Source organism: Alosa pseudoharengus, unplaced genomic scaffold (genome assembly GCF_046254945.1).
Source record: "Alosa pseudoharengus isolate Yale_2024_CS ecotype anadromous, Long Island Sound unplaced genomic scaffold, YU_APseudo_1.1 YU_APseudo_1.1_scf_11, whole genome shotgun sequence".
NCBI classification, from domain to species: domain Eukaryota; kingdom Metazoa; phylum Chordata; class Actinopteri; order Clupeiformes; family Clupeidae; genus Alosa; species Alosa pseudoharengus.
The window spans coordinates 28,697,545-28,723,544 of record NW_027468576.1 but is presented as its reverse complement, the minus strand read 5'-3'; the positions used below and the strand labels follow the sequence as shown (position 1 = coordinate 28,723,544).

The 26,000-nt window shown below is 39.8% G+C and overlaps 3 protein-coding genes and 1 long non-coding RNA gene across 6 annotated transcripts; all 4 read right to left on the bottom strand.

Annotated features, from left to right (window-relative positions):
• Positions 1-890: 890 nt before the first annotated feature.
• LOC143116428 (uncharacterized) lies at positions 891-3,342 on the bottom strand. 2 transcript variants are annotated; one of them, XR_012985777.1, is made up of 6 exons: positions 3,249-3,342; positions 2,332-2,448; positions 1,840-1,993; positions 1,618-1,710; positions 1,332-1,366; positions 891-1,154 (listed from the first exon to the last, which is right to left on the bottom strand). It is a non-coding gene; the product is annotated as an uncharacterized LOC143116428 (long non-coding RNA). The 2 variants fall into 2 exon arrangements; XR_012985776.1 differs by lacking the exon at positions 1,332-1,366.
• A 2,549-nt stretch (positions 3,343-5,891) lies between these two features.
• On the bottom strand, positions 5,892-9,151 carry loxl5a (lysyl oxidase-like 5a). The gene is made up of 7 exons (XM_076277639.1): positions 7,969-9,151; positions 7,673-7,781; positions 7,343-7,480; positions 6,877-7,033; positions 6,613-6,708; positions 6,420-6,535; positions 5,892-6,335 (listed from the first exon to the last, which is right to left on the bottom strand). Exons 1-7 carry the CDS (start codon positions 8,927-8,929, stop codon positions 6,329-6,331), a joined length of 1,584 nt encoding a protein of 527 aa, XP_076133754.1. The 5' UTR covers positions 8,930-9,151; the 3' UTR covers positions 5,892-6,328.
• Positions 9,152-14,025: 4,874 nt separating this feature from the next.
• On the bottom strand, positions 14,026-18,186 carry mibp (muscle-specific beta 1 integrin binding protein). Of its 2 annotated transcripts, XM_076278711.1 has the most exons (8): positions 17,945-18,186; positions 16,937-17,027; positions 16,497-16,545; positions 16,132-16,306; positions 15,015-15,086; positions 14,741-14,847; positions 14,515-14,600; positions 14,026-14,341 (listed from the first exon to the last, which is right to left on the bottom strand). In XM_076278711.1, the coding sequence occupies exons 1-7, from the start codon at positions 17,968-17,970 to the stop codon at positions 14,515-14,517; spliced, it is 606 nt and encodes a 201-aa protein (XP_076134826.1). In that variant the 5' UTR covers positions 17,971-18,186; the 3' UTR covers positions 14,026-14,341. The 2 variants fall into 2 exon arrangements, with proteins under 2 accessions (XP_076134826.1, XP_076134827.1); XM_076278712.1 differs by lacking the exons at positions 16,497-16,545; positions 17,945-18,186.
• Positions 18,187-19,121: 935 nt separating this feature from the next.
• atcaya (ATCAY kinesin light chain interacting caytaxin a) lies at positions 19,122-25,857 on the bottom strand. The gene is made up of 13 exons (XM_076278710.1): positions 25,333-25,857; positions 24,353-24,429; positions 22,871-22,929; positions 22,220-22,453; positions 21,904-22,074; positions 21,699-21,801; positions 21,418-21,549; positions 21,114-21,200; positions 20,935-21,033; positions 20,577-20,612; positions 20,368-20,442; positions 20,198-20,249; positions 19,122-20,037 (listed from the first exon to the last, which is right to left on the bottom strand). Exons 2-12 carry the CDS (start codon positions 24,427-24,429, stop codon positions 20,198-20,200), a joined length of 1,125 nt encoding a protein of 374 aa, XP_076134825.1. The 5' UTR covers positions 25,333-25,857; the 3' UTR covers positions 19,122-20,037.
• Positions 25,858-26,000: the final 143 nt, after the last annotated feature.

The window sequence follows — 26,000 nt, the reverse complement described above, 5'->3', positions numbered from 1 at the left end:
GCAGGGGGGCTACAGATCAAAACGAAAAACGATGGTTCCATGCTATCCATATGGGGTTACATGCCCACCAAGTTTCGTCTACCCCGGTCTTTCAGTGTCCCGGGAATCATTGACAGAAATTTGGACATGCGAAAAAGAAAAAAAAAAAAAAAAAATCTGACTAAACCTATATGACCGCCGCTTCGCTGCGCGGCGGTCATAATAAACTAGTTTTGCATGTTACAACAACGTAAACTTGCGATGAAAGAATACCTTCAATGTATGTTTATGTAACTTATAAATATTTACTATTTTAACTTAAACTTTTAATTAAGTGAGCATAAAATGTCTTTTTAATTTAATTAAAAGTTCATTAGACATTTCTTATAGTTAAATGTGTTTTATGGGGCTTAAGCTATGAAAGTAAAAGAAACAGTCTTTATTCAGAACACTTGAATGTTTATTCAATTGTTACTCAACTCAACAATTTCAAAATACACATGATCAAAATCACAGAGAATAGAAATACAAGCTCTATAGAAACTCTACATACACACACAGATGTAGAATACACCATCAATACAATTTCAAGAACATACTATATTTATAAGTGTCAGCTGATATCCAAAGTGGTAAAAGGCAAAATGGGCCAGACCCCACACACATCCACAAAGGAATTATATTACAGCTCAGAGCATACTATGATAAGTAATAGATAATCAAAATGCACCTTTATGCAAAAAATGAACATGGGCATTGACAAGGCAGTCAAAAAGTACCACTCTCAAACACTGGATACGTGCACACACACACAAACACTGAGGTATTATTATAAACATTATCCACCACAATATCCAACCCTGCAAACACTCAGACACACTCACTCACATTCACTCAGACAAACTCACTCACATTCACACTTTACAGCTGATTTGTCAGCATTAAAACTTTCCTTTTTAGCATCCCCACAATACCAGCCTGCAAACAGCTAGGTACACAATACAATTGCTCTATCCCCGTCTCCCAAACTCACGCTCACTCTCAAACACTCTTGGAGTCCCCTCCAAGACGATTCCTACAGAAGATGGAGTCAGAGGATGCGGTGCAATATCTTCCTCAGTAAAGCAGAGTATTCCTGTTCCAATGTGTCTGTATACGCCCTCGTCATTAGTGACCTAAACATAACACACACACACACACACATATATATTTAATTAGAAATACAGCACATTGTTCTTACTTTTAAAACCTAACCAAGTACAAATTACATCATAATTGGGCATTGTACATTGACATTACCAAATACATATTCAGACTGGAAATACAAAAAGGTCCAGATTGAAATTTGTTACCAGCCACCCTCGTGGTCATGTTGGGCTTGTAGGTACTAAGGAAAATCAGAGCACACAGTAACATATTTGAGTACTGACTTGAGATTATAAAGTGAAATGAAACCTGGATTACATAAGGAATGGCATGCTGATTTCACATTTTATATTATAATATAAATTGTAATTTCGTGTCCCATTAGGATGAACCACAAATGTCTTACAGCAAATTAACTCTCTCTTCATGGCATTATTGGCCTTAGTTATATATCTAACAACTGAAGAATTATACTTCAGTGATACTACTTACAAAGCAAGTCTTGAAGAAATCAGCTGAGTTGTCATCAAAGAGTATTGGAAGCCCTCTCAGGACAAGGCATCTGATGTCAGCAGTGTCCGATGTCTGGATTGCAGTGAAAGCAGAGACATTAGAGACATTAACACAGTAACATAAGAGACAGTGACATTACAGACAGCTATCATTCAAGACATCCATACACCAAAATCAGTAGTATCACTTCATCTTACAAACCTTTGTTTGGCGCAACAGACCATCCAGAAGTTGTCCCTTTAGACCTCTCTTTGACCTGATGATTTCAACAAGTTTAGGGCAAAGACGATCCAGAGACTCATATAATTCCTGTTTCAGGTTTTTCCCTGCCACTCTGCTGAATTTCCTGGGAGACCTGAAACAGAGACAGAAATAAATCATGTTTATCAAGACACTGTGAACAATCATTTATGTAGTTCGCTTGACACTTCATATTACAGGGCTGTCCCATCTACTCTGTTTTTTGTTTATGGTCATGTACTCATAAAAGGAATTGGGGTGATGAAATGATGGGGGGGGGGGGGGGTGTAGCCTACCTGTGTGTGAGGGGGGGCGGAGGGCATACCTGTGTGTATGTGAGGGTGGGTGTGTGTGGGTGGGTGACATCAAAGGCTACAGTAACATTATGTTAACTTCACATGGCTGCATTATATTAGACTTTTACAGACATTAACAGAGACAATCAAACCTTACCTGATTTTCAACAAAGAGTGCTGGCCAACGCTGTATAATCTGGCTCACAGGAGGCTTGTCCATCACAACCTCCTTTCTTCTAAAAGACAACGTGAAGGGCAGATTGCTGTGACCAACCTGGCAAATGAAACCGGGACATGTGAGTCCTAAGCGTGCCAACTTAAAGTGCACACACACTTATTGTAAGGACAGCGAAACGGTTCGCTTCTAGTACAGCTACCATGCTTCACAGCTTCAGTCTTAATGCTTTAATATTTGTCCTCTCTTCTCGCAATTAAATGCGCGATACTTGCATTTCCAATTTATGTTCCTTTCTTTATTTTAATGTTGCTGCATAATTTACAGTAGCATGTTGTCAGAAAGACGGAACGTTATGTAAGGGATAACGGCCACCAAGGTGTCCTTATGCGGGCAAGGGGCAAAGAACTCCCCGACGCGCAACGGAGTTGCCTCCACCCGAGTCCATTAATACCTTATAACTGGACACACCTAGAAGGCCGTTATCCCGCGTATCCCCCGGTTGCCACTGTAAAGCCATGCCTTTATAGCAAGCAAAGGAAACACACGGCTCCGTTTAAAAAGAAGCCCACTAATTCAGCTTGTTGTACAACTTTCCTTGATAGCATGGACAGTTAGCTTGTTTACAGTTGATTCCTTTGTTGCGAAGCCTGCCTCCAGGCTCAACTGTCGTCCTACTGGTTATAATTACCATTCATAAGCATTGATATGGAACAGCGATAGTAGGTTAAGTTAGCATGTTCACTCGTAGGCCTATGTAATAGCTAATGTAAAATGGCGAATGCTAACTTGTTTACAGTTATTGGTTAAACTGCTAACGTTACTTAGCGGAGGCTATCTAATGGCAAACTTATGTTGGTAATCGGATAACAAGATAAGAAACAAAGAGTGGGAAATACCTTGGCATTTTACTGTCTTGCTCCAATTTTAAGCAGTCTGTGTCTTGCTGTCGTGAACCGTCCGTGACTTCTATCTATCTCTGTCGTCTGCGGGAAATCCCCAGGTTTGGGAGTGGAAAAAAGTGCATTTTGGCGGAATCCAATCAAATCTTCTTTCCTGGGCCACCTGTTGCTCAGAATGTTGATACAACTGAAAGATCCTAGTTGATTCTACAAATTCATGAAAACCATTCTCCTCACTCAAAATTGGCGTGTAATATGTGGGATATTCTGAGATTTGTGTGCAATGTACAACTTTTTATAGGGTTAAACAAAATGTGGGATTACAGTGAACCCTGACGGCAGTGCCATGGAGAAAAGTATCTACCAAGGAGTAGAGGGCAGTGTAGGAACAGAAAGTAGTTTGTTTCCCTTATAATGTTATTTCTATCTCATAGCTCTAATGATTTTACTGCATTTCAAATATACACAGGAGAAATGTTAAATTCCTAGTAGGGAATTTCACAATCAATCAACCAAGCCTATTTACTGTTAAAAACAAAATCACTAACAAAGCAACCAAAAAACATCACCAACAGAGCATTTTACTGAGGTTATCATGCAGGCACCTTCTATGGTGTTTCAGGGAATTAGGCCCATGACACCTCAAGAAGGCTCAACAGTGGTGTCTGGCGTCCCACACTCCTCCACACTCATGATGGGTTCTCTAACAAATACCAACAATGAACCAAAGCAGCCAACACAAAATCACACAAAAACACAACAAAGCAGCCTCAGTGCGCAACAATAGGCTTCAGGTCATGCCCCGTTGATGCAGGTTTTAAGCAAAGCTAGAAGCCAATCAGCCAGAGAAAAACACCAAAGCAAGAACAGACAACATATCCACCAGAACAGCCTTCAACAGTATTTCACGGGGATTATCAAGCAGGCACCTTCCTTCTTCTGTGTTTCGTTGAATTACATTCACGACACCACCAGAAGGCTCAGTCATTCTCTTCATTGCCGTGGCTGTTTATGATCCAGTCAGCAACCAGACAAACCACAAGCCCTTGCAAAAGTGCAAAGACTTAATAAATACACTTCCATACATGTACATTTATCATTATAATGTAGAGTAGGAACTGCTAGATAATCCCAGAAATATGTTTTTAACAGCTGCAAAAAAGTGACTCCATGCCTGGTCTCTTTTCACTTTATTTTCACGTATGTAACCCATTTAAAATATATTTTGAGATAATGTGATTCATGGTTATAAATTAGACTATTGGATTTACCAGTCTGTCACTGTATTAATCTGGTTTCAAATAAGGCAAAAAAAACAACATCAACCAACTTCAACACAAACAACCAGAGCACATGGGCAAGCAGGAGGTGAAAAACTGCACATTAAGCAAAAGTTACACATGTGCTCAAATCCATGCTTCTCCTCACTCATACCTACAAGAGCCAGCTGGCTGGCTTTCATATGTACATTATAAATATGGAACAACACAGACATTACATGCTGTTGCTCTTCCAAAAATAACAGCTTCAGTCTAACAAACACCTCACCTGCCTCGTCCAGCTGGCCTCACCACCCAGTGTTGCATCTGGCCCCAAAAAAAACAGCCTCACCACCCAGTGTTGCATCTGGCCCCAAAAAAAACAGCATTTCAGGATGTTCATTAGTCTCAAGTTCACAAATGCATTGCACAGACCATCTGGTTTTATTCAGGAGCTATGAAGGGAAAGCACAGTCTAGAGGATGTTCTACACGGAACAACCTGTCAAGAGTATGACCAGGTAAACATTTTCCTTTGCAAGAAACAGACATTGTAGGTCACTGGAAATAAGTAGGGTATTATTTTAAACAATGAGCCTTTCATGTCAGTCTCAAAAATACAGAGTAAATACTATCCCACAGTAAAAAATAAACACCAGTAATTCTGTCCCTCCATTAATTTTCTCCCTCAGCACAAACAAGAACAGAAATACGCTATTGCCATAAACTGCTGGTGAAATGTGTACTGTCTCTCAAAACCTGTCTCAAATCGGCACCTGATGAGACTACAAATACAGAAACTATGGAAAATGCCAATGCATCATCAGAAGTGAACGGTGAAGATTCTCCTCACGTTCACTGTCTTTAGACAGTCAAGATGACTATAGCGTAAGGTTTACTGATGAGGTGTGTATTTAGCGAGGCGTTCTGCAACACATGCCGTTTAACTGCCCCCACAAATCTCTGTGCCATACAGTGAGCTGGGTCAGACACTGAACTCAGCACTGTTCCACATGCTCTCTATCTGACACAGGACCTGTGGAATTTCTCCACTCCGTGCCATCCCCAACCTCCAGGATCATGGGCCGTTCCTTGTCTGAAGCTTAGTATGTTGGAACGTACGCAGCAAAAAACCTTCAGTCGTTTAATAATCAGCTCTATTTACTTAAATTTACATTCAAAAAGACATAAAATCAGAACCATTAATGTCATAAACCCAAAGTGAGTGACATTATAGTGCCTTTTATATGAGACAAACGTTTTATCTTGTTTCAACTTTGGATGGATGTGCTTCACACGTCCCTGTTAAAGTAAACAGAGGATTCATCTGTAGTGCCGCACACATATGGTGGGTTCATACCTGACTGCTGTGCAGTGTTTGTGTTGGGGATGAGAAAAAAAGGGGGGAAAGGAGAAAAGTGATGCTTCTCTTTAGATGAAAAACTTTAATCAAAAATACAATTTGCTTACACTTCATACAAAAGTGCAAATTACAATAATTCAAGCTTTCACAAATATATTGTGTGCAATATTCCAAATTTACAGCACACAGAGAGCAACATGCATTGAACTGAAAGGTGTGGCACTAAAGCGATATGTATGGAATATATGAGTTAGCTGACATCCAAAATAATCATCCTTAAAGCTCAAATGTTGATATTAATGTGGACACATTGTTCATTACACTATTTCTTCATCTCAGTTACTCAATTACTACTGACACACAATTGCATCAGCACTAAAGAAAAACAGTTATGTTTACTGTACTGAAATAAATAGAAATCCTTAGAACTTGATTTCTCCTCTTCTACTGAAGAAGTTAATTTCTGTGAAAGAACAACAGTTTGTCAGTAAAGGATCTAACTTATATTTTGTCTAATGCACCTTTTTTTGGGCGTTTCACTACTTACACAGTTATTCTGCAGTTGCGCACTTGTACATACGGGCCTGTGTATCTGACGTCACACCTGACAACATTGTTGGAGAAATCAGACTCCTCCACCTGTCGTGAAGGGTTCACTGTGACCTGTAGGAAAGACGCAGCTTTTAAAGAAAATGTCACTTCTGTTTTGTAACACTGAGTTAAAGTATAGTTAACACTACCTTCAGAATGTAATTTCCTGGAGGCACATCAGTGATGTCAATCCACTGACAATCAATGTTGGCATGATACGTATCATAGCAACCAGGGCCCAATCCCTATGGCAATCATCACAAGAAGAATATCTGGTACAATATAAAACTGCCAACTGCTTTGGTTATCCAATCGAAATATCGGAAAAAGCTGATTACTATGCAGAAAATTGTAACATCGGGGACAGAAGCATTATTTAGGAGCTGAGTGGTGCTTCAGGTAGGTTATTTTACCTGTGTGTGAACTGTGCAAGCGTAGCGTCGCCTTACACCGTGATCACAGCTTGTGTCCTCAAGACAGAAACTTGCCTTGTGTCCTTCAGCCACTTTTCTCTCAGAGGAGATTTCCAACAGATCGTAATTACTGAAAGCCTCCATGCTGTGGTAGTGCCTGAGCAAAATAATTGTGGAGAAGAATAGATGCACTTATCTGGCAGTATCACTAAATATAAATGCCATAAAACTTATTTAGTTCAGCTTACTCTCTCTCCTTTTTCTTGCTATGAATATAACTACTGCATGTGGTTGTAAACACAAGACACTTTTAAAAAAGAAAATACACATCTCACTTCCAGTGCAGAAGAAAATAGTGATACTGACTGACTTATAGTTCTGCCTGGAGCCTATCAATGGACTGTTGGAACAGGTGGAGGTGGAAATATATTTATGGTGCCAATAATTAATTTAATAGTGAACTCACTGATGGCAACTATGCCACTCCCACTCGTGTCTTGGTTTCACAGGCAAGAAGTCGGCAGTTCCTTGATTCTTGACTCTCTGAGGGAATCGAAGTAGTACTCTATAGTCAAGGTCTCTGACGCTTGGACTATAGGCAGACCTTGATGGGGAAATACAAAGAAAGTTATTTTTTACCATCATATAATGTCTTCCACATATATTGAAGAACAAATGTATCAAATGTATCATTGTATAGTGTTGTATCTTTTAACAAAGACTTTAAAAAATGTATATTGATATATTTGTCATTATGTATCATTATTTAACCAGAGAGCAGAAGACGTTAAGTTACCGAGAGAGACAGTTCTCCTCAGCAGCACATCTCAGTGCATACATCTGCACACGCTGGATATAAGATGCTGCTTGAATGTAATAAGGGTCGGGGATGAGGTCTGGAAGACCTGAGAAAATCCAGATACATACAGAACATTTTTCAAACTCTCATTGTTACATATAGGCCTATGTGCTAAAGGCAGGACCTATCTGCCCAGGGGACATATAAGTTCCATTATTCAGCATAGAAATGTATGGAAATTGATGATTGAAACTTTGTGAGAGTCATTTCTAGCATCAGATGTTATCACCTACCATTATGGAAGTACCTGGTGCCATAACCAGACACAGGTGGAGGATGGGCTGGTGGTCTTATTCTCCCACTTGAGGGATACATATTGTGAAAAACTGAATTTCTGTGATTCTTGCTGCGGGAATCATTGTTGGTCACATTTTCTGCATTTGCCAGCTGAGCATCTTCTTCTGTTGTGTTATAAGCAGCAGCAGAAGGAAACACTTCGTGAGGCACTGAATCTCTTTCACCCGGAGCTAAGTGCTGTCCAACCTCTTCAGTGGTGCCTTTAGTCTCAGTTTCGTTCAGTGAGGTGTTTCGTCCAACTTCTTGTGTCTCAATGTCAGCGTTATGGTCTGCTGTTTTTTCAGCATTGTCCAGTGATGATGGTGATGGTTGGACATGTACAGCTTCGGACACAGGTTCCTCTTCGCCGTGACTGCGCTGTCCCCGCGATCCACCGTTCCCAGAATATTCCTGCGTTAAGGCTGGCACACCTGTTGTGCCATCTAGTGCATCGTAAGTGCTAGGGTTGGTTGGATTTGCACTTACAGCATCTCTGCGAAAAGATGCCAGAAACCTCTGATTCCCGTTACTGGAGATGAGGTTGTTTGCCGTGTGGGGACCAGCATCCGAACTTAAAACACTTTGTGATTCCCGTAAATTTAGTGGCAAAGCAGAGCCCACCACATTGGGATGAGGTCGCCGGGACCTAGACTCTGAATCCGATGCTGTGGAAGCGGTGGACCTCCTTGGAATTCCCAAACCTCTATATGTAGTTAAATAGAACTGACTACTTCTCCTTGACTGCACAGGTCGTTGAAACTGTGATCCGGTGCTCAATAAACTGTAGACATGGCCGTTGCTCTCCCATTGCACTTTATGCCGCCATGGTCCAGCGCGCTCGCCTAAATGGCGCTGTCCGGTGCTTAAATCAACCCACGTATGGAATAGAATAAAAAGCAGAACTATTAACTTAATCATGGTAAATGGATATAGTTGTTCCACTGTAATGTTTTTTTCCCTAATGTGATGAAAACTCCTATACTTAAGTTGGAGAATTTAAAGGTCCATTCTGGCTATTAAAGAGGGAGGTGCGTTATAAAGAGACTGCAAAACGGAGGTGTAAGACACCTACTTGTTCCAAAGTTTATCTACGCATGCACAGATAGCTGTAGGATTTCGAGAAGAAGCACCGTACACTTAACCATTTCGTTTCTGAAATCCTTATACAAGGATATTTGTTTAGTGAGGTAAATGTGGCGAGTAGGTGGCATCAGAGGTGGTTCTCCCGTGAATGGCTGTCACATTTAAACGTGCAGTACGCGCACTACAAGTAGGCTATGTTGAAACTGCAGGAGTGAAACTGCCTTTGCATGTGGCATTGAATTAAAATGTCTTGTTCCACTTGCCTAACACCGTCCACCTACTAACACATTCCAATAACAGTAACCAGGGGGCGCCGGGGGTAAAAACTTGGCCTGAGCGGTGAACGCTTTTTAAAGAGAGGATAGTTTACATGACGTGCAAATACCAAGGCAATGGAAAAGCAGACAGACGGTTCAGGTTTTTCCTACCCACAGCTAAACTGGGAGAAATCTAACAGTCTAAAATGGTCTTGTCACGAATTGGAAACTATGAAGAGCGCCAGTCTCAGGGATTAAAGTGAAAAAAAAAATCGTTTGACTGAACTTTTTTCAGGCCATAAGTCCTACGAGGTTGCGATATGGTGAAGGACAGGTCTGTTGCGCTATTAAAAAGAACATGCGTATCCTACTTTCTAAACCAGGGGTGTCAAACATACGGACCGCGGGCCGGATGCGGCCCGCTAGATGGTTTAATCCGGCCCAGACTTGTAGAGAATACATTTCTGACGATGTCAAAAAAAAAAATCTCTAGCCCATTCCTGCGAGGAATTATGAATTTTCAAAGAAATAACCGAAATGCTCAATTCAGCCGCTAGGCGCAGCCAAAAAACAAAAAAAAAAGTTCGGAGTTGACTGGTCCTGTGCTGTCAGTTTGGCTACATTGTCGGGAGAAAAGCAGGCGTTGCGACAAAATTCAGAGACAAAGTGCAGCCTGCAAACGGAGGACAAGATGTTTGGACATTTCATTGTATTTTGCACCAGGAAGTGTTGTGTTGTAAAACACTAAACTTGGATCATGTTAAAGTGTGGTTGTGCAAACTGTAAATTTAATCAGGTCGCGAGGTCTGACTCACCGTCAGTTTGACTGTTTTCTTAGCTGTAGTACGGTGGTTAAGCCGAGGTGCCGTAGGCCTACTCAAGCGTTTCTTTGAACTACGAGAGGAAATTGGACAGTTCTTGGAGAAAAAAGGCAGACCAGTAGCAATTTAAATGCCCGGAATTGGTGCAGGATCTGGCCTTTATGGTGGATAGCCTATTAGCCTACACAGCACCGCCACCTAGCCTACAAAATTATTTGATCTGATGTAACCTAATCGTATCAGTTGATCGTATTGCTCATACACTGCTAACTTATGTTTGTTAAATTCATTTTATTTTTCATACATTTGCACATTTACATTTTTAAGGCAGGATGTTAACTTTCTTCGTAGCTCCCACTTGAGTTTAGTGTGGTGAGTTGGTTCAGGTGGTCAGATGTAAATCTGTAATGTAGGCCTATCCACTCAACTATAAAAATAAACCAGTTGTTTATGAGAGTGAAATGCATTTTATTTCAATTTCATTGGCCTCTCTGAATAAATGTGTAATAATCTAATATATCCCTTGTCATTATGTAGGCTACAAATGTAGGCTGAAGGGTAAAGCATAGCCTGAAAAAAACTAAGCTGGAGATTTGGAGTTGTCAAAGGATGTTTTGCAATTATTTCACTGGTCCGGCCCACTTGAGATCAGATGGGCTGTATGTGGCCCCTGAACCAAAATGAGTTTGACACCCCTGTTCTAAACGTAAAAACGGTCAGCCATAGATAAACGTAGCCTACCTCTGTCGTGGTGGCTAGTTGCACCAGGTAGGGAAGATGTCCTGAAGTGCACGAACGTTAACCTTATGGCGGTTGTTGTCATATAGACGGGATAATAAATTGCATAGGCTACGGTTTATATTGCGTCGCTTTACACATAATGTTAGTTGCATTGATTAAAAACTGTAACAATAATATAGCCTACATCGGGTGGCATAGCAGGCTATCTGCTCAAGTCATAGGTGACACCCAAAATGAATGACCTACCCTGACAAGAGTTCGCGATAGTAAGAAATTGTCTACATTGATGCACGGAAAGAACACAGCCTACGCTTCTTCTCATATCCAAAAAAGTTAAACGGATTGGCCAACCTTATCAGCTGTCTCGATTGTGCCACTATAATCCAACTTTTAGACCGTTATAGCTTCATACGTGTTCTTTTTTTTAAGCAAACGCTCAAGACAAGTGTGTAGCTACAACATAAACAAAGCGAAACTCATGGCTGACGTAGGCTATCTTCTTGATTGAGACAGATAAGTTCTCAAGAACACTATTAGGTCTTAAACATTTACCTAATATTTGTAGTTGCCTTAAAAAAAGAAAAGCAAAGGTGACAGTACCCCCCCCCCTCCTCCTATTTCTTTTCTGCATCGATCTCAAATATGACATTTCTAAAATCAAATTGACGGATATCCGTCCTATACGACGGAGAACTTTAATCCTTGCGGCGCAAGTGTGATTGGGCTCTTGTCAGCTTGCAATGACATCTTACAATGCTTAAGGCGTGTTTGTCTGGCATTTTTCACCACATGATGGCGATGCTGAGCATCATCATCTCATTAACACAATTTCCTTTCCATTTTGTTTTGGTTCCTTAGACATAATAGTGGTCAGAGAGGATTTCTGACATAGTTGTAATGTGAGGGCACATAAGCCTTATGTTAATACAATATTGAAAACCAAGATTCAAACCAAAGTAATTAGGAGTAGGCTAGCATTAGATTGTGTTATTCTCTTTCAGGTGCTCTATATACAATGTTAGGTAGAGAGATAGAAAGTATTTCTGATCATCTCACCTTTCCCCTGTATAGCTGTCCTCAATCTTAGGGTATGGAGGCTGGACGTGATGAGGAGAAAGTAGCTGGCTGATAAGTATGGGCAAGAGGCCAGTCAAGCTGTCAACCATGGCACGTTGACCATTATAAAAGCCTATCCCTGCCTCCCTGACAGAGTCCCGGCTAAATATAAACACAGTCTGTCCACAAGCACTTACAGGTCTCTCAGCAATGCGTGACAGAAAGAGGAGCTTTCAGCTGAGGGCAATTAAGCAACTGCCATGAAGTGTGAGGATGAGTGATGTTTCATGATGGAGATTTGTGCCTGTGGTAACTTTATTTAATGAAGTTACATAGTGTGTCTATACATTTTATGTTTGACTATGTCATTACAATATTTTGACTTCAGCTGGCTCATGAAAACATATAATACAACACTATACTTTGTGACCTTGACTAAGAAAATGACATTTGTCTTTTAACTAACCATACAGTGATTCCTTGAATTTAATGATGGAATTGTTCAGTGAACGTCTAAATATCCAGTGGTATTTTTTTTCTAAAAAGAATTTAAATGAGACCTAGGTCACTTTCAAGGAAAAAGTCTAGACAGTATTTGTTTTTGCTCAGGTCAGCCTTCAGTGCAGACACCAGTGTAAAGGCACTTGGAGTATTTCTGGCTCCTTAAAACAGCGGGTGTGGAAAAGCTGATCACTTGACTGGCTGACGTTCACTCAGCCTTTCAAACCTCTGCATGTATGCCCTGGGATTCATCACCAACCATACCATTCATAAAAACCCACGGAAAAAATTCAAGATTATTTTTGTCCCACCTCACAGGGTTGTTTGGTCATTGCTAACCACACAGAGCATTCTTGGCCGTTAGCTGGCATAGGCTGAGTTGTGGTCTGTCCAAGACCACACACACAACACAATGACACATCCAGGGGTTGTCCCTTCACACATCCCCAAACCATTGTTACACAATATTCAGGGGAGACAGCTGGAAGATCAAGTTCCAAATGTATAGCATCATCAAATTTATGGCCTCATATAGATGGGGTGAGTTCAAATGACTCAAACTACAACTTCACTTTTGATTACCAGATATCAAAATAGATCATCTTGTTATAGTGCTAATAGACTTTTATTTCGCTCCAACTCAAAAGTCTACATGAAGTGTCTTGGTTAATACTCAAAATACATTTTAGCAGGTGTACCAAATAAACATTTTGGTAGAATTACCCAACTGGAAATAGATCACTTCTCTGTAAGAGGTTTTACCTGGATGTTATTTACTGACAAACATGTGGTTTCCAAACCACTGCCCAACGCAGGAGAGCTAAATTAATCTCATTCCATAGCCAGATGGGTTTCTGGATTTACCAAACAGGCAGCTATTTTATATCACTTTAATATTATCTTAAATATTGTGTCATATGAACCTGTGGTAACCACAGGCAAATGTAGGCTACCGGTGATCCTTTACTGCCAGACTCATACTCTTTAAGATTTTAAATCGTGGAGGTTGTAGTTTTGACTTGGACTAAATTGTCAAACCAGAAAAGTCAACCAGCTGAAAAGGTCTAAAGGAAATATTCAGTGATATTTACTGAAACCACATCCCTAAATGCATTCTACTAACTACCTGTGTAAAAGCTAAACATGAATCTAAATACATGGCCAATTTCATAGCAGTAGTATCATGCAAATACAGACATACAATGTCCTTTTCTAATCCTCCCATAACCCTATTTATAACTCAAAGAATTTGAGGCATGGTCATGTGGTACAAAACTAGGATACTGATGACCTAGAGCCTATGTTCTGCCCATAAAATTATAGCTGTAGTACAGAGTTAAATTCTAATCACCAAGTATTCTTTGGAATGCAAGGTCTTAAACCCACTGAAATGACCAAATAGCATCAGCAATTACAATAACCTCAAACAGTAGTTAAAATGTAGAATTATATAAATAAGATGAATTTAATCATTAAGACTAACTCAACTCATATATGCTATATTGTCATTGTTTATGACTCTTAATAAAAGTTACAAAAAGATTAAAGATAGTAGTTTTGTTTTGGAGAGCATTCACAAAATTGTGACGCTCATTTATTTGGAAAAGGTCTTTCAAAGTAGGCAGGATGGAACCTGGCTGAATACACAAATAAACTACTTACACGTCTTAGAAAACATTACATAATCAAGTAATAAATGAAAGTGACAGAAAAACAAAACTAATCAATTTCCAAAAAAAGATAAATTAAATCCATTCCTTCATACTATATACAAAACAATTATGGGCAAGGGAAAAAAAATCATCCACAAGAATGTCTTCAGACTGCCTCCTATTTACAGAGCTATACATGGCAGCGATCTGGAGTTGTTACTGAAAGACAAAACAGCATTGTTATTGAAAACAAAACATTATATAGCAACAAAGAATCCAGATTCTATTCACTCAGATTCTATTAAGTTAAGTCACACACTGGAAAGATATAATGTTGAATATAGTTGATAGCAGTTGATGAGCTGTAGAAATGGCTCCTTTAATCCGCTTACCTATAAACAATTTAACAATGTATTCTGAATGTCTTCAAACACCATGTTGAATATTTCATCTTTAGACTTCAAGCCATCCAGATATTCTGAAATAAGACACACAAAAAAAAAAATCAAATAAATTATTCAGAGGCAGAGAGAGAGAAAAAAAAAAGGAATTATTAGACAGTGTGAGAACATGGTTCCCATGAATTTATCTGTATATATATCAAACATTTCCACTCACCGATGTTCAAGCAGCCATCCTCCATCACCTTCCTGTGTTTCAGGTACATGGGCCACACGTGGCCATCAAACAAACCAGGTGGGTCTGGGACAGTGTATTGTCTTGTACTGCAAAACAATTACACTTTCCATTCAGTTATTTTTGGGGATGAAGATCCATACAGTACAGATCAAAGTCTATTTTTATAATAATAAGAATAATTGGACTCTGCAAATTGAGTCCATAATGGAGCATGTTAAAATTTTAAACATGTTAAAAATGCACATATACAAACCTTCTCCTCCTCTTGCATTCTTCATATGGAATGCTGATGTAGTAACACTTGTCGAAGACATCAACCAAAGGCCTTCAAACGAAACAAAAAAAGATAAAATGAAGACCTGTGCGTAATATAGATACTGTGTGCCATAACCTCACTACATACCAACCCAGCTTACATAACTTAAAACATCAGTATCTCCTTTCCATGGTGTCTCGAGTGTACTATTGGTCTCAAGTGTGAGTGAGAAGATATCACACTTCGTAAGAAGCGCTGCTCATCAGCCATGTCCAAAACATGCGCTGCTCCAATCAGCAGCCACCTTCCTTATCTACAGCTCAGCAGTGCTACACTTACATCTCACGTGATGTCGGACTCGGTATACTCTACCCAAACTTCCCTGAAGCTTATCTGACAAAGCTAATTTTTATGTTTCTCCAGAAAGATCTATTTTTTAGGTCACTGTAGACATTCCAGGCACTTAAGGTCACCAATATGGTACAACACACATCGGTTTAATAATCATAGTCTGTTTAGTCTGAATAACCTTTCGTGACATTCCAAATTGGATATGATGTACTTTGTCAATAAATGCCAGGAACTAGTGTCATTGTAATGTATATCATAGCAAAGTTGTAAAACATGGACAGGGCTTAAAGCAAATAAAATGTCTGCCTGAAGTCATCAAAAACTTTCAAAGTTGTTATATACAATTATTTGCTTTCAAATCTTAAACGGCCTGACCCATGCCAGAATCCTGGCACTGTGCCCAAGAACTGTAAAGCTGATGATGTATGGGGAAACTTTCTAAGCAATGTTGCTGGGCAATGTTCCTCATTATTGTGGTTCTGGCATGTTCCCATTGATATGTAAATCAGGTTTATTGGCATATACAAGACATTTGTTCTCTGCATTTTACCCATTAGGCAACAATTTCTTTTCTGGAAAACTTTAATCATCAGTAGGCAAATCATCATGATCATCTAATCAGAATACATGGAACTGGTTATGTGGTTGCCCAGCAACATTATTCAAAAAGCTGCTCCATGTATCATCACCTTAAGCCCAGCATGGAACACTTGCTGCACGAATGACCTAATGTCTGATGATGCAAACTTGCTGCAAGACTCACCTGTAGTTGTAGAGAAGGAAACCCTCCACAATCAGTATGTGGGTCTGCTCCTCTTGATCTTCCACCTCTGCTGTATGCGATAGCCTCACACCGTGGGAACGAGCAAACTTGACCGGATTCTCAATCCAACCTTTTACAGTGTTGACCATGGCTTCCATATCCAAAGCTGTAATAACTACACAGGGGGAGCACACATACAAATGTGGAACGCTAGTGTTAATTCATAGTTAACTGTGGATGACCAAATATGATCAGAAGTGGTGTGATGCTACTAAATACAGATAATATATTACAATAGCATTGAGGTGGAATAACACAAGGAATGGATGTATGGCTGGGTTTCCTACAGTCAAACACGATCTTACCATCCCATTGCCTAAAGCCGTCCTCTCCGACTTCTATTTGATCCGGTGGCTGAAATAACAGTGACCAGTAAAACACTGCTGCAACCTCAGGTTGACCAGCACACCAGACGGCCTGATCACATCCTGAACTCAAGCTAACACATATCTGCTCTAGCCACACAGAAGCATGCAAAGCACAAAGACTGGGTTTGGAAATCTTGTCTTTTACAGCATATATGAGAGTGCAGGTACAGAAGGATGTGACGAAAGCTTCCAATTCCTACATTTGGGGTACGGTACAAAAAAAAAATCACGATTCGGTATGTACCTCTGTATTGAAGCTACAGTTTGGTTAATTTTTGATACTGCTAGTCTAAAATTCACTGACAATGTGTCACTGAGCTCATGTCCTTTACTCACTGTTCCTTAACCTTTTAGCAACAAACTGAAACAATACTTACCTTGAAGAAATCATCTTGATGGATCACACAGCAGTTAGGTAAAAGATTGACCAATCTTTTCGTTAGTGTGGTTTTGCCACCATTTGTCACACTGTATATAAAATAAAACATACATATGCACAGATTAGTAATACTATAAAGTCTAGAAATCAAAGTTTGTCCTGTAACGTTAATTATCATTAGCCTGCCTGGAAACAATTACTTAAAATTGGCGGGACTATCATTAACGTTAGCTTCAAGCTTCATGGTCCAGTCTCTGCCAGCCAATGTCTAACGTAAAAAAATCGGCAGTAATGAGTGGCAATATTACTTTCCCAGTTAATGTTACTTCCAGAAACATTAACACTATCTATTAGGATACATTTTAATCTTAGTCAACGTTAGAGGCAAAATCGGCTAACCCCTTGGCCCAGCCAATGTGGTTATCAAATCGTAAACATTGGACAGCACAGCAGTCAGGAACAATTACTGCTATACAGACATCTTAGTAACGGATACTGTAACAACATGATTGCAACAGACTAACATAAGTAATACAACTTTAGAAGCAAATAGTCAATTACACCATAAACGATTCATCCTGTGTCTTACTAATGTTAGCTACTGGCTAGAATCCCACTTCCCACATGGTGCCGCGCAATATTTTTAAATCTCCCGCTTAAACTTTAGGAAACGAACTACCAACATGACGCAAATGGACATTAGGTTGTCATAATAAATAAACATTACAGATCATCAACTCTGGTGTTGAATGTTTAAAGTGAAGTTAACGAAACGTCTGTTTAGATTTGTTGGCGAAAGTTTCCAAGCTAACTTGCTTACACGTCGACTTATTAACGTGACATGTTTTAGCTAGCACGCTAAATACGTTTTCAGCAGAGTTTCAATTGCCAAATGGTTCATTTCTTTTCTACCAATCTATGTAACTAACTTTGTAAAACATTTCGTATTTCATTAGCTTACTAACATAACGTTACAGTTTAAGTTTCAAATGAAATTCCAACTTACCCGCCAATTCCTATGATGTACTTCATCCTGAAATCGGTTTTGTTACAGACCACCACCACAACAGCAGTAGTTACTAAAAATGAAAGGGACAAGTTTCCAATGACACTAACCAAAATCCCCACGATAAGCTAGCGCTACCTAACTTTCAGACGTTGTAACGTTATAAAAGCCTGGGTAACGTTATCTAAACTTTCCACGCAGCAGTTCATTGATACCTTCGAGACACCACGAGCTATATTCCAGACCAGGGTCGAATCACTAGAATATTTACCCCTCGTGGGCGATTGTGGGCGCGGCTCTTTTAGAGCAGCCAATCATGTTTTTAGAAACCACGATAATAACCAATCGGCGTTTAGGGATCTCCAAGGTTTACATTATCGACTACCACCTGTTTTGTGTCCTTGTGACAAAGTAACTGCTGACCACTTACATGTATTACTGATGGAGCACGCAACGACACCTATAAGGTATTACAGGCACATTGTGTATAGCCTGCGTCAGTACAGTGTGACCACCAAGTGAGACAACTCGTATAGACTATAATGTAAACATGTTAAAACAGAACTGAGAAGCTTTGGTCTGACTAACAAACTGGGCTACAACCTGACAGCACCAACAACAGCATAGCTGCTGATAAAACTTGCTAACATCTTTTGTCAACAGAGTGTGTGGAAGCTGCTCACATTTTCAGTGGCAACCCGTTCCAAACAATAGAAATGCAAGCCTGGACTTATCCTTCACTTGGCAATGGTCTGTAGTGTAGCCTATACCATCCAAATGAATTTGATGATGATGTAAAACAAGTGACTTACATCAATTATCAAATTATACTAATACACAGAAGGTCAGTGATATTCACAGTCCAAAATGTCACATAAATCATCAAAGGCATGAGAACAATATTTATGCGACCAACACCTGCCCTTCCGGTCACTGGCAGAGGACATTTTGACTAGTGAGCTTAACTTGATCTATGTCTATGAACAGTTAAGCTTAATAAATACTTCTGCTCTAACAAAAAGATGTGAATAGTCTTGATTAATGTGTTTGCATGGCACAACCTGTGATAAACATGTAGTGTGCCCAAATAAGTTATTTTCTGAAGATATTCCATTTCCATATTCCATTAAGTTTAATTATAATTAATTGATGAATTATCACCGGCATCAACACCATATTAAAAGAGTAATCTTGTTTTAATCAAACCAAAATGGTCACATTCAACATTTATGAGAAGCAGTAAGAAATGACTGGACAGCATTTATTTTTTGCAGTACCATATCACATATCTTTATCCAAAACTAAAGGATATATTCGCTGTTTACAACAGTTGTGATTCATATTCAGAATTCAATAGTCAAGCTATACAGAGGCACCAGCATATTCTAGTAATTCACAAGTCCAAAAGAGGCCCATATCCAGCAGATTGCATTGCTGTGCTGTTTAACTTTTTTCCTTTGTCAGTACTTTTACAATGATGATTATTTTTAACGTTTGTTTGTTTAATAGTGTTGTATTCCACAGCTGGTGACATAGCTCACTTTGTTATGTATGGAATACAACTGGAAAACTTGCCTTGTTAAGGACTTGTCAGAACATCAAAATCCATGCCAAAAAAGCATAACATAAATGGAAATAAGCAGGTAATAAAAGGACTAATTTAAGATGCACTTGAGCTGTGCAAATAATACATACATTCAATAACATATTGAACAAAGCAGCTATACAGTAAAGTCCCTATAATGCCATTCAATAAAGACAAAAAATAAACAATCTGTTCTGGTCTATCAGTGCATGTGCCTTCAAATGACATACAGCAATAAGGTCAACATGCATATGATACTGAGAAATAAAAAAAAGAGAGAAACTTGGCCATAACAATTTACACATTAAGGAAATATATAAAAATAACATTTCACTAATGACAAGGCAATGGAAGCTTGGAGAATAGGTGCTAAAAGCAATGCTCCAATCTGTCACACGGATCTTCAGATGAATGCTCCTATTTGGCAAACAATGGCCGAACAGAGGCATGTCCTGTGGTGGAACTTGGATATATGGCGCTGTGGTATAGCATTTTGAAAGAGGTGTTCCTACCCAACACAAACACAAAGAGCTTGTTTTATACATCTAACAATACAGAGAAATATAAAGGAAAATATATGACCAGAACTGTGAAAACAAATACAGTAACATGTAAAGATTACTGCCATCTAAAAATTACTAGGAAGTTCAAGAGTATGCTCCTGTTACCTAATGGGTCATTTGAGATCCGATTCCTCGGTCCCCAATTATAGATTTAGGCCTGTAAAACATGATAAGTCGTTGAAATGTTCGAATATTTGAACAGGAGTATTAAAATGTAATAAATAAATAATAAATAATAAAAACATGACAAAGAAATAAGGCCATGTATGACTGACCTCTCTGAGTTGGATTTAGCTGGGCCTTGCAGCTGCTGTTGCCTTATCTGTTGTTCCCTTTGCTCCTGTTCCAGTCTTCAAACAGAAATATTTATTATTTCATATCCCTTTATTCTCATACATACATTATTCATGCATAAAACTCTTTAAAAGTAAAATATAACATAAACTCAGAGGGCAAGAAAATATCACAGTTATAAAAGCTCTACCTTTCTTTCCGTGCTTTAATCCTTTCCTCTTCAAACCTTGAAATAATGATTAAGAGAAAATGAAATGAAAAACACTGGCATGTTTATGATAAAACATGTTATATACATGTTTTATCATGTATATAATGGCATAATAATAGCACGACATTGCACAAACCAAATTACTGCATATCAAACAGATTTGCCCCTAACACCAAATTAATATCCAAAACATTGTACCATATGCCATAACAGTCTCGGATTAAAAAAGCATCTGTTATAAATATTTCTCCCGCCTTTGGTGGTTTTCAGTCCTATGTTTTTGATGACAGCGTTGGTGGTGACAGATCTGTCTTCCCCTAGTGGCAAAAATACTTACTGAACGACACACTCGGGAATCTGCACATGCTCCATGGGGACGAGCTGCTCCAGTTCCTCTAAGCTGTGCACATAGCGAATCTTGTTCATGAACTTCACGCTGTGAAAGCATAATGAGGTGGTATTACTTACACTGACATGCCACATTGCCATGTCCACAACATATAGAACAGTAATTACCTGATGAAAGGTCTGGAAATGGCCACTACTGTGCGAATGAACCAGGAGGGGTGAGCGATGATGAGAGATTTTAAGTTCTTTCTTAGCCTAGTAGAATAATAAAAAAAAATAGACAGAGTTAGCAATGTTATCCAATCAAAACCCCCTCATCAATATAAATTAGTTTGTGTGGGAATTACTTTAACAAGACATCACAAATCAACAGTTACATGCAGTCATATTTGTTCGCTGTTTGCTGTCTGTGTCATATATGCATCACAAAGTGAAGAAAGGCATGCTTGCATTTTGGCACACTCATTCATACCTTCTGTCAATCATTTGATAACACTTCTTAAGCCATCCGATGCCTGGCATCTTACTCCGTGGTGTGCCTCCGTTCATGTAGATAATCAAATAGTCCTCCGCAACCAGCATCTCAAGACTGCTCACCACATACCTGAGGGTGGGTGGGTCAGTGTGGTTTAGGGGAAAGGGTTGAGGGATTTCAGTGAGGTGAAGGGACAAGCAGTTTGTGGAGGGGTAAACACTTAATCACCCGGTGAAAACATTCACTGAAATAATCTGTTGTGGATCACTCATACTCACAGGAAGAGATTTTCCATGATGTAGTGATATTCTGTACAGCTACTGTCAGGTAGGTAGCACGCAGAAAACACAATGATGGCATTCAATCCTTCTCCATAGTAACCTGTAGAATCATACATACAAACCCAGACATAATAATTTAAATGCACGACATTTACATTTAAATTCAAACGAGCCCATGGATGGTTAATCTGGCTAAGCCTACCTCCGTGAGATACGACACGCAAGTATGGCCTAATGACCTGCATGTCAATGCGGTGTTCCTGCTCCCCAATGATCACCGTTCTCCAGAGTCGTCCATTTCCACCTGCGCCATCCTCATCCTCCACTTCAGCTCCTGCTCCTTCCGCCGAGGTTTTTGCAACAGGGGTGTCATCTGAGTGATGCGAAATATTACAGCAATTCATCCAACTGATCTCAAGATTTTAGAAACACTCTAGAAACACAAGCATGTAGCACATCTAGCGTAGATCACGTGTGTAATCAATACGATCATAAAACTCAAAGTCAAAGTGACTAACCCTCCCACTCAAGGTCATTGCCGTTAGGGACAAACTCAAGAGAGTCGTCGTCGGGTGTCTCAATATCATCCACGTTGATATCAAGGTCATCAGGTGTATCCAGGAAGTCATCAGAGAGCAGTGATCCTTCACTTTGGTCCAGAGAAAGGTTCATGTCTGGAGCCACTAAGGTGCGACGCTTCCGATGGGATGCTGACACTCCTGCCCCACCCAGATGAAGGGAGTTTGGTGGAGCTACAATGGCCAACAGAAAATACACAAATGCTCTAATTATTGCTAACTGGAAAGAGGAGGCTGGCTGATAAGTTGAGGAGTGTGATTAAAGATGCATCATATATGCACATCATATACCCCCTGGAACATCTCTTTTAAGAGGAAATAAACTTTAACTGGCAAAGGTGGCAAAAAGTGTGATTGAGGACAATGAAGGAGAAGTTTGTTTTGTTGAAAACAAAAATCTGTTTGATTGGTTACAGAGCATGATGTATGATTACTGTACACTGTATGAGTACTGAATATGAGGCTATAAAGCAGTTAATTGGCTGAGAAATATGATCAACTGGGGAGTGTAGGTAAATGATGAACATGATTGGGTGAAGAGCGGTCCAAAATGTGTGTGGTAGATTGAAGTGTTATGATAGCTTCACTCACATGTTCTGTCATCATTAAGGCCACAAGATGACTCCATTTCACCTTCCTCCGGGAGTGGTCTAAAAAAAATCAACACAATCTTGACACAAGGGAAATTTAGGCAGTGCAACAATATAGTATTTAGCAGCAAGTCAGACTTTAATGACATGCAGGACACTTTAACACAACAGCCGGATGTCCTGAAAGCCTTTTCACATACTTGCCATTTCGTTTTATTCATCACTCACACAGCACTAGTCACTGATCAAGTATGTCTTTATGAAGATCCCATGAAGAGAACAGAGAGGCCGCTATGGTCGTAAGCCCCTAATAATGCATTCTAATGAATTCAACGGAGGAGGAGGGATCGCCAGTGGTACTTAAAGGGGCGGTTGTATTTGGTAGCAGCTGTCTCAGCGCTACTTAACTTGCATGGGGTGTCATCTCCCTCACCTCCCACACAATGTGCAGGCAGGGAGGCAAGAGGAGAGGGGGAGTAGGAAAGACACAATGCCGTAGGGGGTGGGAGAGCAGAGATGTCCGCAAAACAAAGCACACGCGTCGGAAGGAAATCAACAAAGGACTGGATGTTCTATAGACACAGACACAGTAGCCAATTTGGTTAAAAATACTACACTGCAGGCATTTATAAGCCCCCCCCCCCCCATGTTTTTTTTCCCACTGCAGGTAACGCACCTTATCTGATGTTAGCATATTTGCCAACCATGATTTGATACACACTGAGCTGTAAACAGAACTGTTAGGTGACTGGCCAGCGAGTATGCCTGAGGCGTATCATCAATAATGCCATTGATCCAGAGGGATACGACTCTAACACTGCAGGGCAAATACAAGGGAAGCTAATATGGAAAATCAAGTGTTTGCACTTACCTTTAGGGAAACAGAAGGAGCAATGGATCTGATGAAAAGTGATTGTCCTATGTCTGTAATTTCTAACTCTATCCCCCTCTTGTGCCTTTCACTTGTACTGTGCCAAAAACCACATCTCTGAAGACCTTGCCTAAAGATGCTAAAACACAGCCTCTGCTATTTTTCTCTCTACTCCTGCCCTGCCTCCATTTTCCTGGTGATGCTGTGTTGTTGGCTGCCGCGCACGTCACATGACGTGACTGATTTCCATTTAAGGAGAGAGCTGCACCTGCTCATCTCTGCAAGACCACAGACAGAGGGAACTGACACCCGAATCCTCTCTGCTGTCAGATCTAGTCCTTTCTGAGTGGCCGTGGGAGGATTTAAGGAATCTTTCCAAAACCCAAATCAATTATTTAAAATTACTCAATGTCATTATGAAGGTTACAATATGGTTACTGAAAATAAAATACAACATAGGGCCTATATAACCAATCCAATAATTCAGTAGTAAGCCTTTGAAATACATGAGAAGGTTTTCGTTGGATTATTTATTAAGGATTATTTATGTGTGGCTGTGTTTTCAAAACTCAGTGACAATCAAATAGTCTATGAACCCGTAAAGGATCTCACCTGGGAAAATCTTCATCCTGCCACTCATCCCTCACCTCCATGCTGTCCAGCAGTGACGTGGCCTCAGTGGTAGCCATCTTTAAGGGATAAGAGGGGCTTGTGTTACAAAGGCAGGCACAACCTGATCCATTTGAATGGCAAAATAATCTCAGCACTCATTTCAAAAGAGTGCATATCCAGAACTTTTTGACATGAGGTACACATTGAGGAATCACACTGAATATAGTGGAGAAACATACTGAAAGTACTGGCTTCAGTTGTCTCTGATTGTTTGATTGCTTTGTTCACAATATATAATGTTTTTTTTTTTAATTAATTAAACATCTGAATGTTTCATTCAGGTCACAAGACCTACCCCACGAAAAGCATGTGAGGCACATGTGACCAACCCCCTGACTTTCCTCAAAGTCATCCTAAATGGAAGCAAAATGTAGGCCTAATCTTCCTTCACAATCCTCTAATCCTAAATTGAGCTGTCATATTTTGTGTCAAATCTCACCACTTTTGGCAACACAGTTTGGAAAATATTATTTTTGGGCTAGAAATTTCAGTGTCACACTAAGATCTTGAACTGAAATTAAGTTCACGATGAGACACATTCTGAAGTGGAGGGCTGAGAACACATATATGTAGACAAAACAGTAGCAATAGTCTAATGTGCACTGGTTGTGCTCCAGATACATGATGTGATTAATGCATGCATGCAATATTCTGTTGTTTAAGATGATGTGTGACCTTACTGTATGCCCATCAACCAAGTGATTGTAGGGCCATGCATCCTCATACCTGCTGAAGAGTATTTGAGCAGTTATCATTTAATCTGAATATTCTCTTATGTCAAAACTAAGGTTAATATCCTCTCTTGAATGCCACTAACAGAGCTGTGTAGATGTTGGCTGATCTACAAAATACAATTGAGCCTATTTTAAACATGACAAAAACATGTTAGAACATGATTAAGTGAAGCTGCTGATACTCACAGTTACAGATACAGGTCGACCTTATTTGTGACCTTCCTCATCAGTGTTAGAACTTGACTGGAAAAAACGAGGGCCTAGTATATCCAGTTACAGAACCGCATTCTTCCAAAATTATTATCCTCCGGGGGGGGGAATCGTTTATTTGAAAGGCCTGCCAGGTGACATGGCTTCAGCCAAAGCTCCGCATGGTGCACACTTCAGGGAAAAGAATACCTGTTCGTAAGGTCTTAACTTCAATAAAACAACCAACATCTCTTACTGGTTGTCTCAATTTGTCTCCCACGGCTACTGCGCGCTCTTATGCACTTTCGTTGTTATTTATTCTAAGGATTTATTCAAATAACTTAATATATTGTCTTTGCTCTGCCTGGTCCATGGTAACCGCATCCGCCAGTCAGTCCACAAAAATTCACCCGACCGCCCCAAAGTGACTCCTTCCAATCACATCAGCGTGCATCAGGTTTGTGTTGCCATATCTAGTTCACTTCAGAACCTGGGATGTATCTCACGCGGCTGCAAAGGAGGTAGACTGCAATTATACAAATTTTCTTTCCCAGTATTCAAGATACAGCAAACTATTCAACTATGCAACCACTGTCACTGTAGGCATAATAGGACGGATGACAATTCCTGGAGAGCTTCTTTCAGTCAGTGGGGTTAAAAAAAGA